Raw genomic sequence first — 20,283 nt, 5'->3', positions numbered from 1 at the left:
AAAAGCACAGGTGTCTCTAACAACAATAACCATGCCTCCGCTTTATTCAGGTGTCCCAGTAAAGTCATGACAGTGTGACAGTGAGCCAGCATGCATGATAGCAGGACCCTGAAACTGAAGCACCTAAATGGAATTCAGCCATCATTCATTTTATTATTTACACCTTTTCCTGCTGCAACATGTCAAAATGTCTGAAGTGAAAAGGGTCTCTGTGTTACAAGTAAGTATTTCATCAATTCTGTCATCAACACAGTATATCAAGAGTGAGATAAAGACAACAAGTGCCAGTTTCATTAACATTGTTGTTTCACGCCTGTTGCAGCTGATATTGTGAACGTTACAGACTGAAGAATAGCACTCAGCTGAAAGCCAGTCTTCCTGTGGTTGAGATTTCACTTCAGGCTGATAGAGACAGATCCGTTTGTTACCACAGTGGAAAGTGTCAGAATGGGCAGATGTGGGGCATACAGTAATGCAAACACACTCAGGGCCGAAACTGAGTAGCTACTGTATCTTTGTATTTTTCGGTTGGATATGTAGCACCTGACTACATGCTGCCTAGCTGTGATGTGTGCAGAATCCTGTTTCTGTAATGTGAACTCAGTATTTTCAAGAACATTGATTAAATGTAGAGAATAATTTTAAAGAAAGTCTGCCAGTATTCACTGCTTCCTTTGAGATTTTACTCCCACAAAGCTTTGAGTTAAGAGACCTCATGATTTTATAACCCTGTCTCCTAAAAATGATGTCAAACAAGTGATGTGTAGCTCACTCATTCATCCAGTTACAGACTTCCATATAACTCTTTCTAGAAGAGAATCTGGACAGTCATAATCCTCCTTCAAACACCAGTCACATTCTTCAAACAAAATATGAGAGACTTCAGATGAGAAAAAAGAGATAGAGAGGAAAAAATGAAGGAGCCGGTGAGAATTGAAATAGAGCACCACCAAAAATAGCATGAATATAAGCTCTTTATTGCAAAACACAGTTTTTGGACAAAGTGATGATAACTCTTCCCATCCAACAGCTGCACTAAATCAAATAAACACATTAATAGAAAAAAAAAAGTTTCACTCTGAGTTGCAGTTCCAGTTGCTTCCTGAGTCTATCTGCTGGCAGCATAAATAACCTGAGTCTCCACTTCTCTCTCTGATGCATGCCTCCTGCTTCTTATTGTTGCTGAATATAAACTCAGCGCTGTATCATTGAGGTCATCAAAGTCCAGGTTCTGCAAATAAGAGTCAGAGAACTCTCATACAACATATAGGACTTCACAAACAATGTCAGATGATGACAAATGATAAAATCATCTTAAATATACAATAAAGAAATAATCATGAGTTAAAGTGATTCTGGGATATTTTAAGCCTGAGATCATGCAAAAGTAGAAATACGGATTCACCTTATTTTTTTGTGGATGCTGTTCTTCATTAATGGCTACATGACAGAGACAATAAGTTTGATCAGCTCATCAACATTAATCATTATCCAAAAACATTGTTGTTAATGCACTTTGACATAACAATACAAGTATGTGCACGAGCAATAAAAGCAAATATAAAAAGATACAGTAGCGCTCACAAATACCTTTCTGAATCTTCTTGATTTTTACAACCAGACCAATGACAACCATTATGATGAAAGCAGTCACACCACCCAGGATCACACTCATCAGCTTTGTTATTCCATCAGACTCTTCTACAAGAAAGATTTAAAGATCAGATTCTACTTTAGCTTTAGTGTTTTGGCACCCTGCTAACATTAAAACTGAATCTAGTTTCACCTTCAGTTGCAGAAAGAAAGAAAGAAAACTTCAGGAGAATCTTACTTTTACACTCGCTGTCCACGTCATCACTGAATTCATCGTGACCTTGAAATGAAACAAAGATCAATTTAAACTGGATGTTATTTTGAAACACTTGCTTTGTAATCATAATGCTGAAGTAATCACACTTGTTGGATACAATGGCGAGAATTTGCAATATACCAAAAAACTCAAGAGACAAGAAAACTGAAATCATTCTTACCTTGAAATTTTAAATCTATTACTTTAAGTACTGTACGTCCATCCATGTAAAATCCACAGAAATACAGCCCAGAGTCAGATAAATCCACTTGCGTGATTTTAAGAGAAACAGTAGAGATGTTGGAACTCATTTTGAATTTCCCATTTTGGAATCCATCACAGTATTCAGCATCATTATCAGATCCGTACATAGAGGAGATACAGCTGATCTCGGTTCTATCGACAAATCTGGACCAAAATGTGTGAGTTGGAGTTCTGGAGATGTTGGAGCACTGCAGTGTGACTTCTTCACCAGGCTGGACCTCCACAGTCTGAGACTCAGAAACTGAGACAGTGATCCAGCCTGAAACACACAGAGACAACAAGAGATTTACTCCTCAGCTGATAAAGCTATAGGGACGTAAATCCTTACACCTTAGATGTAGATGTTTAATATTTCAATGTCAGTACTTACTGAGGCTGCAGAGAAGTAAAGCTGTTATCAAGATAAAGCTCCTCATTGTGTGTATGATCGTCCAACTGCAATGACTCTTTATTCACTGAGCTCATGTACAGGGGCTTTGTTGGAAAGAGGCGGGGAGTTTTTTATGTTGACGCTCTTACTGGCCACATAAATGACTTCCAAACAAGAAGTGTTGAAACAAAATCATAGCCTCAAAGAGTGATTTCCTCAACCTGTGTTATCTGAACATTCAATCTAATGTTCTACTGAAAGTCCATTTATCTACAGAGTGAAAATGTCTTCATGTTACAACTGAAAGGACATGAAATTTGTGTTTGTGCTGTAGGTACTTTAACAACCAAGTAGTAGTTGCTTTGAGAGTATGAATGATAATTTAAACCTGCAGACAGACAAAGTTAATGACTATCTGGGGAACGTAGTGGAGCATTTAGCAGCTAAAGAGACAGATATTTTTCTCAGGAGTTTGTGGAGACCAAAACAGAGCTAAAAAGGCGTTCACACATACAGACTCAAAGGTTGGGAAAGTGACAGCTGCTATTCATTGTGAATAAGACCTGGCTTTACAGCCTGGTGGCCCCCACTGAGCTAGAGAGATTCAGAAAGTGCCTGGCTACACTACAGGGGAAAGTTGAGAACAGCTTTATGTAAATGTTCTCTGACACAGTGTAAGCAACAACCAGCGAGAACAAATCACACTTGTTTTGATTCCTGTGAAAACTGAAGCACAGAGTTGTTCACTACTCCACTCCTCTGTGTGAACTCACTTTAAACAAAACGGAGGAAAAGCTGATCGTCACTGTCTCCAGTTTCTGTACAACTTGTATTTAATGAGCTGTGTGGAAACAAATTGCTGACATTACTCAATACTTTGTCTGATACCATACTTTGAACAATAGAAACATGTTTTTCTACTAACCCTTTTTTCACTGAGCAAACTTATGTTAAAACATATATAATAGCTTTGCCTAAATAAAATAATCTCACACTGGTAAAATTATGATTTAAATCAAAGTGTGTTCAACCAGTAAGCACTTACAGTTACTATGTACTCAAATATTTTCAATTTGTAGTCTTGTTATATTTAATACCAGCTGTTAGTACTTGCATATATTAATATATTTTGTGGGGCTGCCACAGTCACTATTTGGATACCTTTTGGTCCGTACCAAAAAAGTATTGATGGGTGAAACCCAGCCCAAGTTATATTGAATGTGGAAATATATTAATATTATTCTGCTAATGTTTAAGACAATATATAAATAGGTTAATTGATGTATTTGCTCATGTCTGAAGGCAGCCCTAGTATAATTACATTTCTACTGTTTTTAGAGCTACAATGATTAATCAATTAGTTGTTGGCTATTAAATTAATTGCCAACTATTTTGATAATAAAATCATTTTGAGTCATCTTTTGAGAAAAAATGTCCAAATTCTCTGATTTCAGCTTTTCAAATGGGAATATTTTCTGGTATCTTTGGTCCTCTGTGTCAGTAAACTGAATATCTTTGGGTTGTGGACTGTTGGTCGGGACAAAACAAGACATTCAATGAATGTCACTTTGGGCTTTGGGAAACAGTGGTTGAGTTTTTTCACCTTTTTCTAACATTTTGTGGACCAAATGACTAATCAATTAATAAAGAAAATAACTAATTAACAGATTAATTGATGTGAAAATAATTACCCACTGCTTATGTAAGTACACCTTTTTAACCTTTTTATGGTTTCATTCAGATTTCAGTGTCCTGTGTATCAATGCAGCATCAGTGGGTTTGGTTTTATCTTCATTTAAAAAGTTTCAGTTTCATTCAGCTTAATCTGCAAGTACCACTGAAGGCCACTAGAGGGAGCATGCTCACAATACAAAACTCTCTGCTGGCTTGACAAGAGCACTGGGTGGTGTAATCTAGGCCTACAGTATGACCATCCAGCCCCACCCAAGCTGTAGGGGAAAACGGGGTAACATGAACCACTTTTTACATTTGATGATTTTACTGTAAAATAAAAGTGTATTTATTCCAAATAATAGTTACTATATACACCTTAGGTTGTTGTGTAATCATGGAAATTAAAACACGTTATCTAATTATTATGGTTTTAGAACAATGACCCATGAAAAAAAGTTAGTCCTATGGCACAACTTACCCCAAGGTAGGGGTAAAATGAGCATGGGGATGGAGTAACCTGAGTGCTATACTGATATAAAAATATCACAAAATCAAACAATTTTGAGATCATTTTGAACTTTATTAATGCCATCAATTTAGCAAAGACAAAAACTCATACTTTTAAGTAAAACCATATGTTTGTGTCCTGTTGTTCAACATGTTATCTAAACATTTTCAGTAAGGCAAGGCAACACATTTCAACAACAAGGCAGTTCAAATTGCTTTACATAGAGCATAAAAGGCATCAAGACAGAATATAAAAGCAACACAAGTAAAAAGACATTTAAATACAATTAAAAAGTGTTAATAAAGTCAATATCTATCTATCTATCTATCTATCTATCTATCTATCTATCTATCTATCTATCTATCTATCTATCTATCTAAAACAGGAGAATAAAAGTTATAGTGCAGTGTAAAATATTAACCCTTAAATATGACTTAATCAAAGGCGGCGGCAAACAGAAAAGTCTTCAGCTGTGATTTAAAAGAACTGAGAGTTGCAGCAGACCTGCAGTTTTCTGGGAGTTTGTTCCAGATATGTGGAGCATAAAAACTGAGCACTGCTTCTTCATGTTTAGTTTTTACTCTGGGGACAGAAAGCAGACCTGCCCCAGACGACCTAAGAGGTCTGGATGGTTCATAACGTAGCAGCAGATCAGAAATGTATTTTGGCCCTAAACCATTCAGTGCTATATAAACCAACAGCAGTATTTTAAAATCAATTCTCTGACAGAAAGGAAGCCAGTCAAGATTAAACTGTGATCTTTGTGTGTTAGCTACATAAAAAATGTGTGCGTAAATGTGCTTTTGTGTATACAGACAGGTGACAAATTAAAGGAAAAACCAGTCCAGATCTGAATGCTTGACCCCTACAGTGAAGGGATCTGGTGGCTCTGCTATGCTGTGGGGGGCATTTTGCTGGTTTGGTTTGGGTCCACTTGTCCCCTAGAGCTTCATTTTTACTCCTGGGCAGACGCGTACACGGACCGCTGTGGACACCACGGACAGGTAGTTGCTCTGTTTATACTACCGTCTGGGGTCCACTTGGGGGGTCTGTTCTACACATGCGCGGTAGATCACCGCCAGCGTTGTGACCGCATGGACTGGTGCGGACAGGTCCACGTGGACACAACAAATTGCAGGTACGCAGATGTCCAAACAGAGCTTACGCGCACACCCTCTGATGACAAAATTTACGTCACGTGGACTCTAGCGGACTCGTGGATGTGGAAACCAGGGTCACTGCAGATCAATATAAAGTTGTCCTGAGTGATCACCTTTATCCTATGATGAAACATTTCTATCCTGATGGAAGTAGTCTCTTCCAGGATGACAATGCCCTCATCCATAGGGCACGAGGGGTCACTGAATGGTTTGATGAGTATGAAAATGATGTGAATCATATGCTATGTCCTTCACACTCACCAGATCTCAACCCAATTGAACATCTATGGGAAATTTTGGACTGAGGTGTTAGACAGCGCTCTCCACCACCATTATCAAAACACCAAATGAGTGGATATCTTTTTGAAGAGTGGTTTTCATCCCTCCAGTAGAGTTCAGAGACTTGTAGAATCAATGCCAAGGAGCACTGAAGGTGTTTGGTCAGCTCGTGGTGGCCCAACACCTTACTATAGCACTTAATGTTGGTTTTTCCTTTATTTTATCACCCATCTGTACGTACACCATGTTTGTGTGTAGCTTAAACTTAATATTAATCATCAATTAGGTAGTCATTCATCAACATTGTAACACTTGTAACAGTGATCAAACATGAACATGAACAGTGTCTCTAGTCTCTAGAATATCAGAAAATAATTTCTGGGGGTAAATTGAGCCATTGACTCAACTTGCCCCAATATCTCTGGCATGTTTTACCCCACAACCTCCATTTAGACAAAACTGTTTCACACAGTGGCTCAGATCCACAGTTATGCTAAGTTTATGACCTTGTTTTGTAGCTTACACTGACTTAAATTAACATGTAATAATGTCCAAAACTTATCTATAATAACTATAATAACTTAAGTAACATGATGAATTCACTTGGCATGACAAAAATCTTTTGTTTTGCTCTGTTTTGCTTACCACTCTCTCCATGTGCTTGAGTCCAAGATGGATAGAGCAATGTGAACTATACTTTCTTAATTTGTGGTCACATGATTACTTTTGTGTATGGCTACCTAGATAAAGGGGGTGGCTCATTTTACCCACTGGCTCAATTTACCCCGTTCTCCCCTAGTACATGCAGCTTACAGACTGATGTAGGGTTGTGTGGTTTGGTTAACATTTGATGAGGTTCAGAAATAGATGTCAGTTTATTGGGTGGGTAAGGTGTGTTCACTGTTCATAACCACAATTTTACACAGGATGTGATAATCACTTGATAATCATCTGACTCACACCTGATTTACAGTGTGAGTAATATACATCACTTTGGCAGAGTAGTGAATTGTCATTAGTCTATTTTTCCTCATCACTGTACAGCAGTTTGATACTACAAACATAAAGCTGTTATTGAAGATGTTTTCCTGCCTTAAATTTCAAATGTTCAAACTGCAGCAAGGAACAGGGTTGATTTCTGAATGTATTGTACTTATACTTTCATAGTGTGTTTCAACCACAATGCACAATTTTCCAGTTTCATCTGTTGAGTTTGGTCACGGTTTAACAAAGTAAACACTTGTGTGTGGTTTTGCAAGTGCTGGGCCTTTTTTTTTATCTCACATCTTTCCAGCATGGTAAAACACAAGCTGATACGTGATGTGCAGTTAAATGAACCAATAAGATCTTTAAAAATATAATTTTAATAAGTTATTTTGATGAAATATTATTTCTTCATAAAATCAGTGGACCTTTGTTGGGTGTAGTTATAATGCAGAGAGCTGAAGACCAGTCTTCCTGTTTACCACCACAATGGAAAATGACAAGCATGGCATCAATACATGTCTATATTTGCATGCAAACACGCAGTACTTCAGACCACACTGTACTCTCTCTTCCTGTCAAACAATCAATGTGACCTCAGTAACATTGAAGAACTCTATCTAAACTCTCTTTAATCTGACAATAATCAGTGTCCTTACTGACCCCTCCTCAATCGAACACCAATCATATTCTTTCACTTTTACATTGAGATTGAAGACAAAGGACTTAGACAAAGGATTAAATAAACAAAGGAAAATAAACAGTCATGTGAGAAATAAAACTCAGCACCAAGACTGCAAATTTGCCACAAATACATCTTTATTACAAATTGGATTTTTTTGACATGGTGATAGTTGCTTCTCCCACCTGCCAGTCATACAAAAACACAACAGCAGAGTGATATACTGGCACAAGTTATCGGTTAACCTCTAAGCTGCAGTTCCAGGTGCTTCCTGAGTCTATCTGGTGGCAGCATAAATCACATTTGGCTCCACTTCTCTCCCTGATGCAGGCCTTCGGATTCTTTTGGGCTTTGGATTGAAACTCAATGCTGCGTAGTTCAGGTTATCAGAGCCCAGATTCTGCAAATTAAAGTATTTACAATCACTCATCTGACAGCTGACTTTGTGAGGAAAAACTAAAAGAAATAACTGATGAATGACTTGAAGTGATTGTAGCACTTCCTACATTTTAATACATAAAAGAAAATTTTCAAGTTAGATTCACCTCACTCTGTGGTGTATTTTGTTCTTCATTAGGAGCTATACAAGAGAGACAACACATGTTATCAATTAAGTAATCACATTTATCATATTCCAAATCATGTATACACAACTTTAGGACATGCAAACACAACAGAGCCAAATATGAAAAGATACAGTAGCTCTAACAAATACCTGTCTGAAGCTTCTTGATTTTGACAACCAGACCAATGACGACCATTATAAGGAAAACAGTCAAACCACCCAGGATCACACTCATCAGCTTTGTTATTCCATCAGACTCTTCTACAAGAAAGATTGAAAGATCAGATTCTACTTTAGCTTTAGTGTTTTGGCACCCTGCTAACATTAAAACTGAATCTAGTTTCACCTTCAGTTGCAGAAAGAAAGAAAGAAAACTTCAGGAGAATCTTACTTTTACACTCGCTGTCCACGTCATCACTGAATTCATCGTGACCTTCAAATGAAACAAAGATTGATTTAAACTGGATGTTATTTTGAAACACTTGCTTTGTAATCATAATGCTGAAGTAGTCGCACATGTTGGATACAATGGTGAGATCTAAATTTGCAATATACCAAAAAACTCGACAAGAAAACTGAAATCATTCTTACCTTGAACATTTAAGTGTATTACTTTAAGTGCTGTACGTCTGTCCAAGTAAAATCCACAGAAATACAGCCCAGAGTCAGATAAATCCACTTGCATGATTTTAAGAGAGACAGTAGAGACGTTGGAACTCATTTTGAATTTCACATTTTGGAATCCATCACAGTATTCAGCATTGCCATCAGATCCGTACATAAAGGAGATACAGCTGATCTCGGTTCTGTTGACAAATCTGGACCAAAATGCAGGAGTTGGAGTTCTGGACATGTTGGAGCACTGCAGTGTGACTTCTTCACCAGGCTGGACCTCCACAGTCTGAGACTCAGAAACTGAGACAGTGATCCAGCCTGAAACACACAGAGACAACAAGAGATTTACTCCTCAGCTGATAAAGCAACAGGGACGTAAATCCTTACACCTTAGATGTAGATGTTTAATATTTCAATGTCAGTACTTACTGAGGCTGCAGAGAAGTAAAGCTGTTATCAAGATAAAGCTCCTCATTGTGTGTATGATCGTCCAACTGCAATGACTCTTTATTCACTGAGCTCATGTACAGGGGCTTTGTTGGAAAGAGGCGGGGAGTTTTTTATGTTGACACTCTTACTGGCCACATAAATGACTTCCGAACAAGAAGTGTTGAAACAAGATCATAGTCTCAAAGAGTGATTGTAAGGCTACAGGAGAAAATCCTCAACCTGTGTTATCTGAACATTCAATCTAATGTTCTACTAAAAGTCCATTTATCTACAGAGTGAAAATATCTTCATGTTACAACTGAAAGGACATGAAATTGTGTTTGTGCTGTAGGTACTTTATCAACCAAGTAGTAGTTGCTCTGAGAGCATGAATGATACTTTAAACATGCAGACAGACAAAGGTAGTGACTATCTGGGGAACATAGTGGAGCATTTAGCAGCTAAAGAGACAGATATTTCTCTCAGGAGCCAGAGAGTTTGCCATGGCCTGCTTGGCTACAGGCGTGATGAGATGCTCTTGAGAGGAACTCACATAGTCAAACACATTGACATTAGGTGGAGGATCTGCCAGTAGCTGCTCTGGCAGCAGTTTCAAGGGGCCTCCGACTCTGTGGCCGAATACCAACTTGGTGGGGCTAAACCCCAGTGAATCTTGTACAGTTTCACAGACTGCAAACAACAGAAAGGGTATGCCTTCGTCCCACTCTGGACCACGTTCAAGGCAGTAAATGCGTAGCATGTGCTTTAGAGTCTGGTGGAATCAGGATGATAAGCACTAGAAACCTGGTGCTTAACAGCCATAACCACTAGCACTTGATTGAATACCTTAGACATGAAGTTACTTCCTTGATCTGTTTGGATGACTTGAGGCAAGCCAAAAGTAGTAAAAAATTTCACAGGCTCTCTGACTACTGCATACACACTGAAGTTAAATACACTAGCCTGCTAAACCACACAGTGTCAGTTAGTGTTATCAGCAATGTTTCATCCACTACAAATAAACCACAAATGTCTCCACTGAGACTCCAAGCTTGCAAAAAGGGGTTACAAAAGCTGTATGAATGGTAGCAATAAGCCACAAGCAAATCACAGGTCACAAGCACAAATAAGTATTCAAGAAACTGTCACCTAAAGTACCCTCAGTACAAAATACACAGACTAAACTCACACAAGCAAAAGTGAGCACGATCCACAATGGCTTCTTAATTACCAGCCTCACAAAAGGTTCAAGGGTTACACAAGTGACAGCTTTACTATGAATGCTCAACATTAACTCCCAAATCCTCACTACAGCTCATTCACACACAAAGCAAGCCTCACACAAGTCATCATGGGCAACCGAATACTACTCTTTAGACAGGATTGTGACATGTCTAACTTCCTACTCTAGAACTAACCCAGTTCCCTATCTAACTCAGGGTTACGACCTTACTTTACCTATTTATCTTCAGTGATGCACCCGGGCATGCCATGGGCCACCCCAGGGCTATCACACAAAAATAAAAAAGTGGTGTTGGTCTCTCCAGCACCCGCTGGCTTACTCAACCGCGTAAGTTCAACAAACTACCTCATGTGGCTGCACATAGATGACCTCACTAACTAACCAGAAACTAAAGGACTAGGTTTGTATCCTAGACGAGCCCCCATTATTATGTTACGGCTGGCTCAAACACTGAACATAATGGACACAACATCAGTAGGAATTTACATATGAGTTTATTAAAGTAAATTCATGAAATTAATGAATAAATGAAGACCAGATACCTAGCACCACAAAGGTGCTGCCGCAGCAGGATGGAGAGAGAGAGATGAACAAAAAGGACCTGCCCATATAGACTCAGCCCACTAATCAGCACAGGTGCCTGTCAACAGGAAACACCAAAATAAAACAGGATGTAACAACAGACCTCATGGTTTTACAACCCTGTCTCCTAGAAATGACGTCAAACAAGTGATGTGTACCTCACTCATTCATCCACTGTTACAGACCTCCATATAATTATTTCTATAAGAGAATCTGGACAGTCATATTCCTCCTTCAAACACCAGTCACATTCTTCAAACAAAATATGAAAGACTTCAGATGAGAAAAAAGAGATAGAGAGGGAAAAATAAATGAGCCAGTGAAAAACAGAGCACCACCAAAAAATGGCATGAATATAAGCTCTTTATTACAAAACACAGTTTTTTGACAAAATGATGATAACTCTTCCCATCCAACAGCTGCACTAAATCAAATAAACACATTAATATGAAAAGAAAAATCAGTTTCACACTGAGTTGCAGTTCCAGTTGCTTCCTGAGTCTATCTGCTGGCAGCATAAATAACCTGAGTCTCCACTTTTCTTTCTGACGCAGACCTTCTGATTCTTATTGTTGCTGAATACAAACTAAGTGCTGCATCATTGAGGTCCTCAAAGTCCAGGTCTGCAAATAAGAGTCAGAAAACTCAAACAATCACAAACAATGTCAGATGATATCGGAAATGATAAAATCATCTTAAATATACAAATAATCACAAGTTAAAGTGATTCTGGGCTATTGTTAGCCTGAGATCATCCAAAAGTAGAAAAACGGATTCACGTTATTTTTTTTGTGGATGCTGTTCTTCATTAATGGCTAAATGACAGAGACAATAAGTTTGATCAGCTCATCAACATTAATCATTATCCAAAAACATTGCTGTTAATGCACTTTGACATAACAATACAAGGATGTGCACGAGCAATAAAACCAAATATAAAAAGATACAGTAGCTCTCACAAGTACCTGTGTGAAGCTTCTTGATTTTGACAACCAGACCAATGATGACCATTACAATGAAAGCAGTCGACCACTACAATCCTCAAATCTCAGCCTTTTATCTATTCCTGCACTAACTGCAAAACACACGGTGGCTGTGCATTTGCAGTCTTAGCCCAAACTCTGTGAAATCATCCTCCACAATCTATTAGATCTGCTGAATCTTTGGACTGCAGAGAAGAAAACGTTATCAAGTTAAAGATCATCATTATGCATATGATCACATCACTGTAATGGCTTTTTATAACACTGTAAGGGGTTCAAAGAGGTGGGATATTTTTAAATGTTTAGCATGTTTACATTGTCCACATAAAGGGCTTCTGAAAGATGAATGTTAAAGCATAATCTTGGCCTTAAGGAGTGACTTACAAAGTTGACAGTATGACACAAAGTTATTTTTCACTCAAAGTTATTTAAATATTCTTCATTTTAACATTATACCTGGTATTTTCAAAAGCTTGGCAGCTTTGTCAAGCAGGCTGACCCTGATCAAGGACTGCAATTCCATATTATTCCAGCACATGAATATTCAAAACTGTGTACCATCCACCTGAAGGTGCAGCTGCCCTTTTTCATATCACCAATTTACATAAAATAAATTCCACTAAGCCTAAATAAGAAGGGCAAAGATTTACATTACCATCAACCTATTTCCTTTTTCTAGCAGTTTGTGTTCCTGATCATGCTTTGAATATATCAGAATAAGACCGCATTAAGACAAAACATTCAGTATAGTACTACACAGTTTCAGAATTGAGTGTGTTTTGTGAGTGTTACTTGTATTATGAAAGTTAAACAATGCAGATAATAGTTAATATGCTGCTTGCCATGTCAAAAGGTGCTTATTGGCATAATCTTTGATTCATAATGTAAACTTGATAAATTGATTAAATTGGGATTAAACATGTACAGGCTGGAGCAGTTTTAATATACATCCATGGCTCCACCCCATGGATGTGTAATAACAGCCGCTCTGCTTTGCAGCCAATTTTTCCCAGTGGCCACTTGCGGTATTGCAGCGAAAAATCCCCCTGCGGCCCAAAAAGGATTTTTCCCCATAGACCACCATTGTAAAAGAGACGCCTGTAAAACTGTTGACAGGACCCCTCGAACTGTAAACAACATCAATTATGACTCTTTCTATTATGAACTTTTGATCCATGGAGGTTTTATGTTTGTAAAACTTTCCTCGAGCCGAGAAAAGCGATTTAACAATCCGTGACATCATCACAATGTAAAGTCTATGGGTCGAGCGGGAGCTCGCGGGCGGGGCCAGCGGGGGAAACACTACTGCGCATTTTCAGTGGGTAGCACAACGCGGAAGCAAACCTGGAAGCTAGAAACTTTTTTGGCGTATGCACCAGGCGAGCAATTCCACTGAATGGGCGCCATTTTTAGTCCGGTCTCCAGCTCTTATAATACATCTATGCTCCACCCTCTCGTTCATCCATGGTGACTTCTGGCTCCAAAAATCAAACATGGCGAAGTCCAAATCTAAGGTGGCGATGGCCAAACCGCTACACTCGAGGCTTCAAAACGGCAGTTCGCAAACCAATGGGTGACGTCATGGTGACCACGTCCATATTTTTTACAGTCTATGGTTGAATGTTGTGGCTGGAGAGACGCTGCACGTCTGTTGGTCGACCACCACCAGGTGAAGGTCAGTTATCGTCTGTGCTGAAAGTAACACGGTACTCGCTTGGTTAACTTCATGCCTCTGCCTTGCGAAACTGTGAATGGACACTGGAAAACGTTTGTGAAGGAAAGTCGTTCAACACTTTACGAAACATTTGGTTAATTAGCACGGACATTCAAAAGAAACGGTCGGGAGAGTTAGCAGGTGTTGCTAATGATAACGGCTACCTGCCCTTGTGAGACTGAAAACTACGAAGTGGTGGACTGAGATAAGAAACGGATGGAAGACGTAGCTTCTCGGAAACTAAACCTGCTTTTCTTTGCTCTAAAAAGAGGAGAAGACAAGAGAAGTTGGACATTGGCCAAAATATTCGTCCATGTTGTGGAAGACCTCAAATCCAGCGGGAAACGATATGACGCAGTTACATCTCGCCATCATGAAGGACAGTGGGCTTCAAATACTGGTAGGTCAAACAAACAGTCCTTCTTCTTTCTTTCTGCCTGCTGTGTGGCTTTCCTGACGACAGAATGGCCCGCCGTGGCTTCCTGTATGAACATACGGTTGAAGTGCTTATATTGCTTGTAGTATTGGCCTGAATATAGCTGTTTGGTTTGTATTATACTCAACATGAGTGATGTTTGTGAACTCAGCACCATGGACAGAGCTCACCAAGGCTTTGAATAACCTTTGACATTATGTTGTATAACTGTCTGTAATTATCAAGTGGCTTATTCTGCTGTGTGAGATTGGTGATTGATTGCATGACTTAAATACCTCCTCTTTATTTAACCCATTATTTCACTTTAAACAGAAGTAAGTTATAAAAATAATGATGGCTGAATTCTATTTAGTCACTTCAGTTTCAGGGTCCTGGTATGGTTCAGTCAAATATAGCAGAGCCATTATTCAATGTTATTAGTAACACCTGTGTTTTTCCTACTACAAGACAAAATGTCTGCTGCGAAAAAAGCCTGTTGTGAGGTAAAATTATGACAACCTTAGCAGAGTGTGTGTGAGTTGTGTTGGACTGCTTTGGGCCAAACTCTGGCTGCTTTCAGTCTTATGTCTGAATGAACTTTTCACTGTGTTCAAAGTGTCTGAGCAACACGTCTTTTTCAGTATGGATGTCCTTAAGTGTTTGAGTGAAAGGCTTCAAAAGAGCAGACATGTATACTCACCTAGCTGAGCTGATAAAGGGAACTTGTGGCCTATAGAAGCCTTAAATGTTCAAGGCCTGGACATTGGACAATAGACTGGCTCTGGCTGTATAAAGTTTGACATCATGGAAGTCAAAATTATCAGCTTTTTCCTTTTCTCTTGTTTGAAACAAATGTTCTTGATTATACTGTAAATTTACTAGAACAAGACAGCAAGAAGACAAATCACTGAGTGAAGGCATGTTCAGGTTTAGTTAAGTTTTTCTTCCTGTTCTCTAAGATCAATTCAATGAGCAACATTTGAGCCCTGTTTCTGAAGTTGAGATTCCACTCAGTGCCAGAAATTTTGCATCTCTGTTGTTCATCTTTGCTGCAGCATAGTGTCTTCATGTTGTGTTGTGGCTTGAGCTGAAGACCAGTCTTCCTGTGGTTGAGACTACTTTTTATGGGCTGATGTTTGTTACCGCAGTAGCAAGTGGAAGAACAGACCAGCAGGGGCATAAATAAATCAATTTTTGACCTAAATCCTAACATATTTATGCAGACACATCAGAGGTATAAACTGAACAGCTTTTGTACGCCTTGTACTGTGTAACTTTGCATTCCACTACGTGCCTCCAGGCTGCAAAAATTCAGTTTCAGTTTTGTGAATTGTGTGTTTCTGAAAACAACTGCATCCTTTCAAGATTTATTCTTGCAGATTTGTGGCTTACTGCAGCAGGCCTCATGATTTTCATCTCGGTTGTGCTCAGACCACACTGTGCTGTGTCTTTCTGACAAAGTGGTTTGTCCTCCACTGCTGCAGACCTCCATTTTCTGTAACTCTAATCTAGACGGTCATCAGTGTTCTTAATGGCTCCTCTTCCATAAAACACAATCATATCAGAGTGAGATCTAAGGCAGATAAAATAAGCAAGAAAGGGATTTTGGCTGGAAAGTAAGAATTAAAATGCAACACTGTAAAAGAGATTTACATGAATCAGCACAACTTGAGTGAATATAGAATCTTCATTTCAAAGTTGAATTTATTGATATTGATGGTAACATCTGCCACCCACATAAAACCCCAACAAGACGGATTTAATAAAGCATCAGTTCCAGTCAGCGTTCAGTTTCAGTTGTTTGCTGAGTCTATCTGGTGGCAGCATAAATAACATTTGTCTCCATCTCTGTCTCTGATGCGGGCCTTCTCCTAGTTTTTGCTTTTGGATGGAAACTCAGCGCTGCGTCGTTCAGGGCATCACAGCCCAGATTCTGTAAATAAAAATATTTACAGTCACTCATCTCACATAGCTGAGTTTGTGAGAGAAAATAAAACCGTGATTTGATAAATGAACCAGACAGCATATAAAAATAGACTTCGATCACCTCACTGTGTTGTGGATTCTGTCCCTCAGTTTGAGCTAAATAATGGAAAGAGTAAAACTGGTCAGTTAATGGTTTTTAATTAATTTATTGTTTAAATTAACACATTTAGGCAAACACAACATTTTGCATTTGTAAACTTCATTAACTTAATTAAAACCAAATACAAGTACCTGTATGAAGTTTCCTTATTTTGACAACCAGACCAATGATGACTACAAGGAGGAAAACAGTCAGACCAACCAGGATCGCACTCATTAGCGTGCTTATTCCATCAAACACTTCTACAAGAGAGGTGATTTATATTAAACTTTTTGTACACTGTGTTACCTCTACTGGCTTGAGATCAGTCCTTATTTTGACAGCAGCTAACAGGGCACATATCTGTTTATTTTCAATTAAAAGACAGAAAAGAGCCTTACCTTGAACCTTTAAATATGTTGCACTGACAATAACTGGGTTTCCATCTGTTTTAAATCCACAGAAATACAGTCCAGAGTCAGATAAATCCACTTGTTTGATCTTGAGAAAGAGGGCAGTGATGTTGGATGTCATATTAAATTTGCAATTTTGAAATCCATCACAAAATGAAGCATTGGAATCAGAGCTGGCCATAGAGGAGATGCAGCTGGTGTTGGATCTGTTGGCCAGTCTGAACCAGTGTATGTGAATGGGAACACTGGAAAAGTGTGTGAGCACAGCAGTGTGACGTCTTCACCAGGCTGGACCTCCACAGTGTAAAACTCAGAAAGAGAGGCAGCGATACAACCTGAAACAAACATCAAGTCATTTATTCATAAGCTAGCTATTCAGCAGAACCAAACAACACATATTATGTTATTAATGAGTAATTTGTAAGTTTCAGTGCTGGTAAGTTACTGTATTGAAGTTAATTGTTATATTGAGTAAAAATCTGGTAGATATGCTTACAGAGTAAAGTCGTTACCAAGGTGAAGTTCATCTTTGTGCATATGGTAGGACTGCACCACTGCTATGTCTGTAACTGAACTGTGCTCCAGCAAGCGTGGTCTCAGCGTAAAGAGGCAAAGTGTTCTTTTGTTCTTCTGGGTGCTCAGACGGACAGCTTAGATACATTAAAGAGTCTGGGTGCTGCAAGGAACTTTAAATAATCTTTAAATAAACTTTAAATAATCTAGGTAATGTTATGTAATGTAAGTGATTGTACATGAGGTGTCCCGACAGCAATAGTCTGCTGACTATACTATTTTCCACTATTGCTTTTCCACTTACCACTGGGAAAAGGAAGCTGTGTACAGTATATTGTCCTACATTTCTTTTGAGTTTTTTGCAGTCCATATAACCCAAAGATAGCCCAGTTTCACCAGCGGGAGTTACATACCTGGTAACATACCATGAAGCAGACTATTGTGACCTACAGTTTTATATACCTTGATGAGGAGTTGTGCTTTTTAGGTGTCCTTTTATACAATTTTAACATAGTCCTGACCACCAATGAGAAATGAGTTTCCATGATCATGTTATGAGAAATGTACAATTCAATTAATTCATGTAATCTGATGCTGAAACAAATCTGTAAACAATGCATCTAAACCATTATAATTCAAATCTTAAACTCTCATGTAACAAGCAAAATATTTTTACCCTTTGTTAACCTGAACCTTAAAAATGAGGCTTCATTGTGCTGTAGTTGCTCCCAGCTCTCTGCGGTCGGGCGGCGGTCAGTCAAGTTGAGGGGCCGTGTCCAATGTTGGGAAGGTATTAAGATATGAAAAAATCTATACTGCCCAAGCCTAGATTGTATCAACTATGACAGTTAAAGTTTAAATCTTACCTGTCCAGTGATTATTATTAGATTCATGTCTGCAAGGCTTATTAATAGGTTCAAAAGCATATCACCATGGAGATGGATGGGAGCTGCACTGCTGTAGTTTTGATGTGATCTGTCATGTCTTCAAGATGTGCAAACTGGAGCCAAGTGAATGCTTTGATATGAGGCTGTGAAAGTGTCACCTTGCTACAGGGATCTTCTCACAAAAATGTAGTGATGTGAGTTTGTGGGAGTGATGAGTGTAATAAATTTGAACTGTGATGTGGGGAGCAGTGACACAGTTTGACAGTGGTTTACCACTAACAGGATGCTCATCTCTACAAATACCAAGAACATCTTCACTGTATAGGGTTTTTCTACTCTTGAGAAGATCAAGGCCTTTGTTGTGTGTGGTTGTGATACAGAGCACTAAAGGCCAAGCTTCCACTGGCTGAGATCTCCTTAAAGATACAGATAGACATACACTAAAGTGCCCTAATGGAGAGGTTACTGCTACTTAACATTTCTGAATACATTTTTCTTTTAGTTCAGACACTCAGAATATCCTTATACAGACATATGTTGCAATAATAATAATAATAATAATAATAATAATAATAATAATAATAATAATAATAATAATAATAATAATAATAATAACTTTATTTGTATAGCACCTTTCATACATGAAATGCAGCTCAAAGTGCTTTGCAGAAAAAGAAATTACATGCACCAAGTGCTTCTCATGAAACCGACATAAAAAGAACATAAAAGCATGAAAAAAACATTAGTGTAACATAAGATGGAAAATAAAATCAACTTGATAACATCAACAAAAATAAGATAAAATAAAGTGAAAATATAATACATAGAATGCATACTTCAGTGGTGATAATTTGAGACTTAAGTCTGAAGCCACAAGCATAACAGAGCCTCACTTTTCCCAGCAGACACAGACTCATCACTGGTCTTGATCAAAATATCAAAATAAGCCTCTTTCAGCTTACCCCAGAACGGGTTTAACCTCACTGTGGCTCTTTATCTGTGTGGGGGCAACCTGAAGCTGCCCCAGAAAGAACCACCCTCAGTGGTGTTGTGGGAGTTAAAAGTCTTGGTTGGTAGTCTGAAACCTACCAACCACTGACCTCAGCATGTATGTAACATAAGATGGAAAATGAAACCCACTTGATATTAATAATAAGATACAAATTAAGATAAAATAAAGTTAAAATACAATTCATAGAATGCATACTTCAGTGGTGGTAATTTGACACTTAATAAGCAAAAACTGGTTTACACAATCTGTAAATTGGTGCCTAGGTCTCTGAAGCCATAAGCAAACAGAGCCTCCCTTTTCCCAATAGACACAGAGTCACCACCGGTTTTGATATACGGTCACATCCTGATATAGGTCATGTCATATCCCGATAATGATACCCATCCTGATATAGCACATTTTAATTCAATGAATAAATAGTTGGTCCCCTCCGTCTTGCTTTTACATAGCATGCAGGTGTTGGGGATTCAGAGGCGTGATCAGACTGATCAGAGCTCTAAACTCTGCCATGAGGGAGTACAAAGATGTTACTAGGATGAGGGGAGGACATTTCTTATTGTTAGAAAACATTAAAAGTCAAGTTACTTTTCTGTTGGCTTCCCGACTTTAAAAAAGATGAGGGAAAAAGAGGGAGAGAGCTGAGAGCATCAGTGAGAGAGAGAGCAGCTGTGGTTGAGTGAGCTAGCCAACAAGAGTAATTTATCAATGTGATCTGTGTAAAAGATGGACAGACTCCAAATGACGAAAAATATTGCTGTAAAGAGTGTGATTTGCATCACAACGATATAAAAGATAGAGCATAATATGAAAGGATAGACATTTTTCTCCTGTCACATGATATATATCGTCATATTGCACAACCCTAAATAAGCCTCGTCTTCCCACAGGTTTAACCTCTACTGTGGGTCTTATCTGTGTTGGGCGCAACCTGAAGCTGCTCGGTTTTTTAACCCTGTTGGGGTTAAAAAACACACGCCACAGTCTTTTTGCTCTAACCTACCAACCATTGACCTCAGCACCTATGTAACATAAGATAGGAAATGAAATCCACTTGATAATAATAATAAAAATAAGATA

General features: G+C 38.5%; 1 protein-coding gene, 1 long non-coding RNA gene and 1 pseudogene across 2 annotated transcripts; all 3 read right to left on the bottom strand.

The window, feature by feature from the left end:
* Nucleotides 1–797: 797 nt before the first annotated feature.
* Nucleotides 798–2,617, bottom strand: LOC122973756. The gene is made up of 4 exons (XM_044341489.1): nt 2,484–2,617; nt 2,031–2,372; nt 1,591–1,701; nt 798–1,254 (listed from the first exon to the last, which is right to left on the bottom strand). The coding sequence occupies exons 1-4, from the start codon at nt 2,527–2,529 to the stop codon at nt 1,109–1,111; spliced, it is 645 nt and encodes a 214-aa protein (XP_044197424.1). The 5' UTR covers nt 2,530–2,617; the 3' UTR covers nt 798–1,108.
* A 5,502-nt stretch (nt 2,618–8,119) lies between these two features.
* Nucleotides 8,120–8,674, bottom strand: LOC122973757. Its single transcript, XR_006400124.1, has 3 exons — nt 8,486–8,674; nt 8,316–8,350; nt 8,120–8,170 (listed from the first exon to the last, which is right to left on the bottom strand). It is a non-coding gene; the product is annotated as an uncharacterized LOC122973757 (long non-coding RNA).
* Nucleotides 8,675–16,060: 7,386 nt separating this feature from the next.
* On the bottom strand, nt 16,061–17,381 carry LOC122973292 (annotated as a pseudogene).
* Between the last annotated feature and the right edge of the window lie 2,902 nt (nt 17,382–20,283).

Source organism: Thunnus albacares, chromosome 22 (genome assembly GCF_914725855.1).
Source record: "Thunnus albacares chromosome 22, fThuAlb1.1, whole genome shotgun sequence".
Taxonomy (NCBI): Eukaryota; Metazoa; Chordata; class Actinopteri; order Scombriformes; family Scombridae; genus Thunnus; species Thunnus albacares.
The sequence above is the reverse complement of the archived record's forward strand: the minus strand, read 5'-3'. Positions and strand labels throughout refer to the sequence as shown.

Bases quoted from the DNA above. Each gene is read 5' to 3' on its own strand.
- LOC122973756 (XM_044341489.1), bottom strand. From the start codon at position 2,529: ATGAGGAGCTTTATCTTGATAACAGCTTTACTTCTCTGCAGCCTCA. The intron at 2,373-2,483 runs GTAAGTACTGAC...TGTGTGTTTCAG, and splicing joins TTTACTTCTCTGCAGCCTCA to GCTGGATCACTGTCTCAGTT. The intron at 1,702-2,030 runs GTAAGAATGATT...TCTTTCTTGTAG, and splicing joins AATAGATTTAAAATTTCAAG to AAGAGTCTGATGGAATAACA.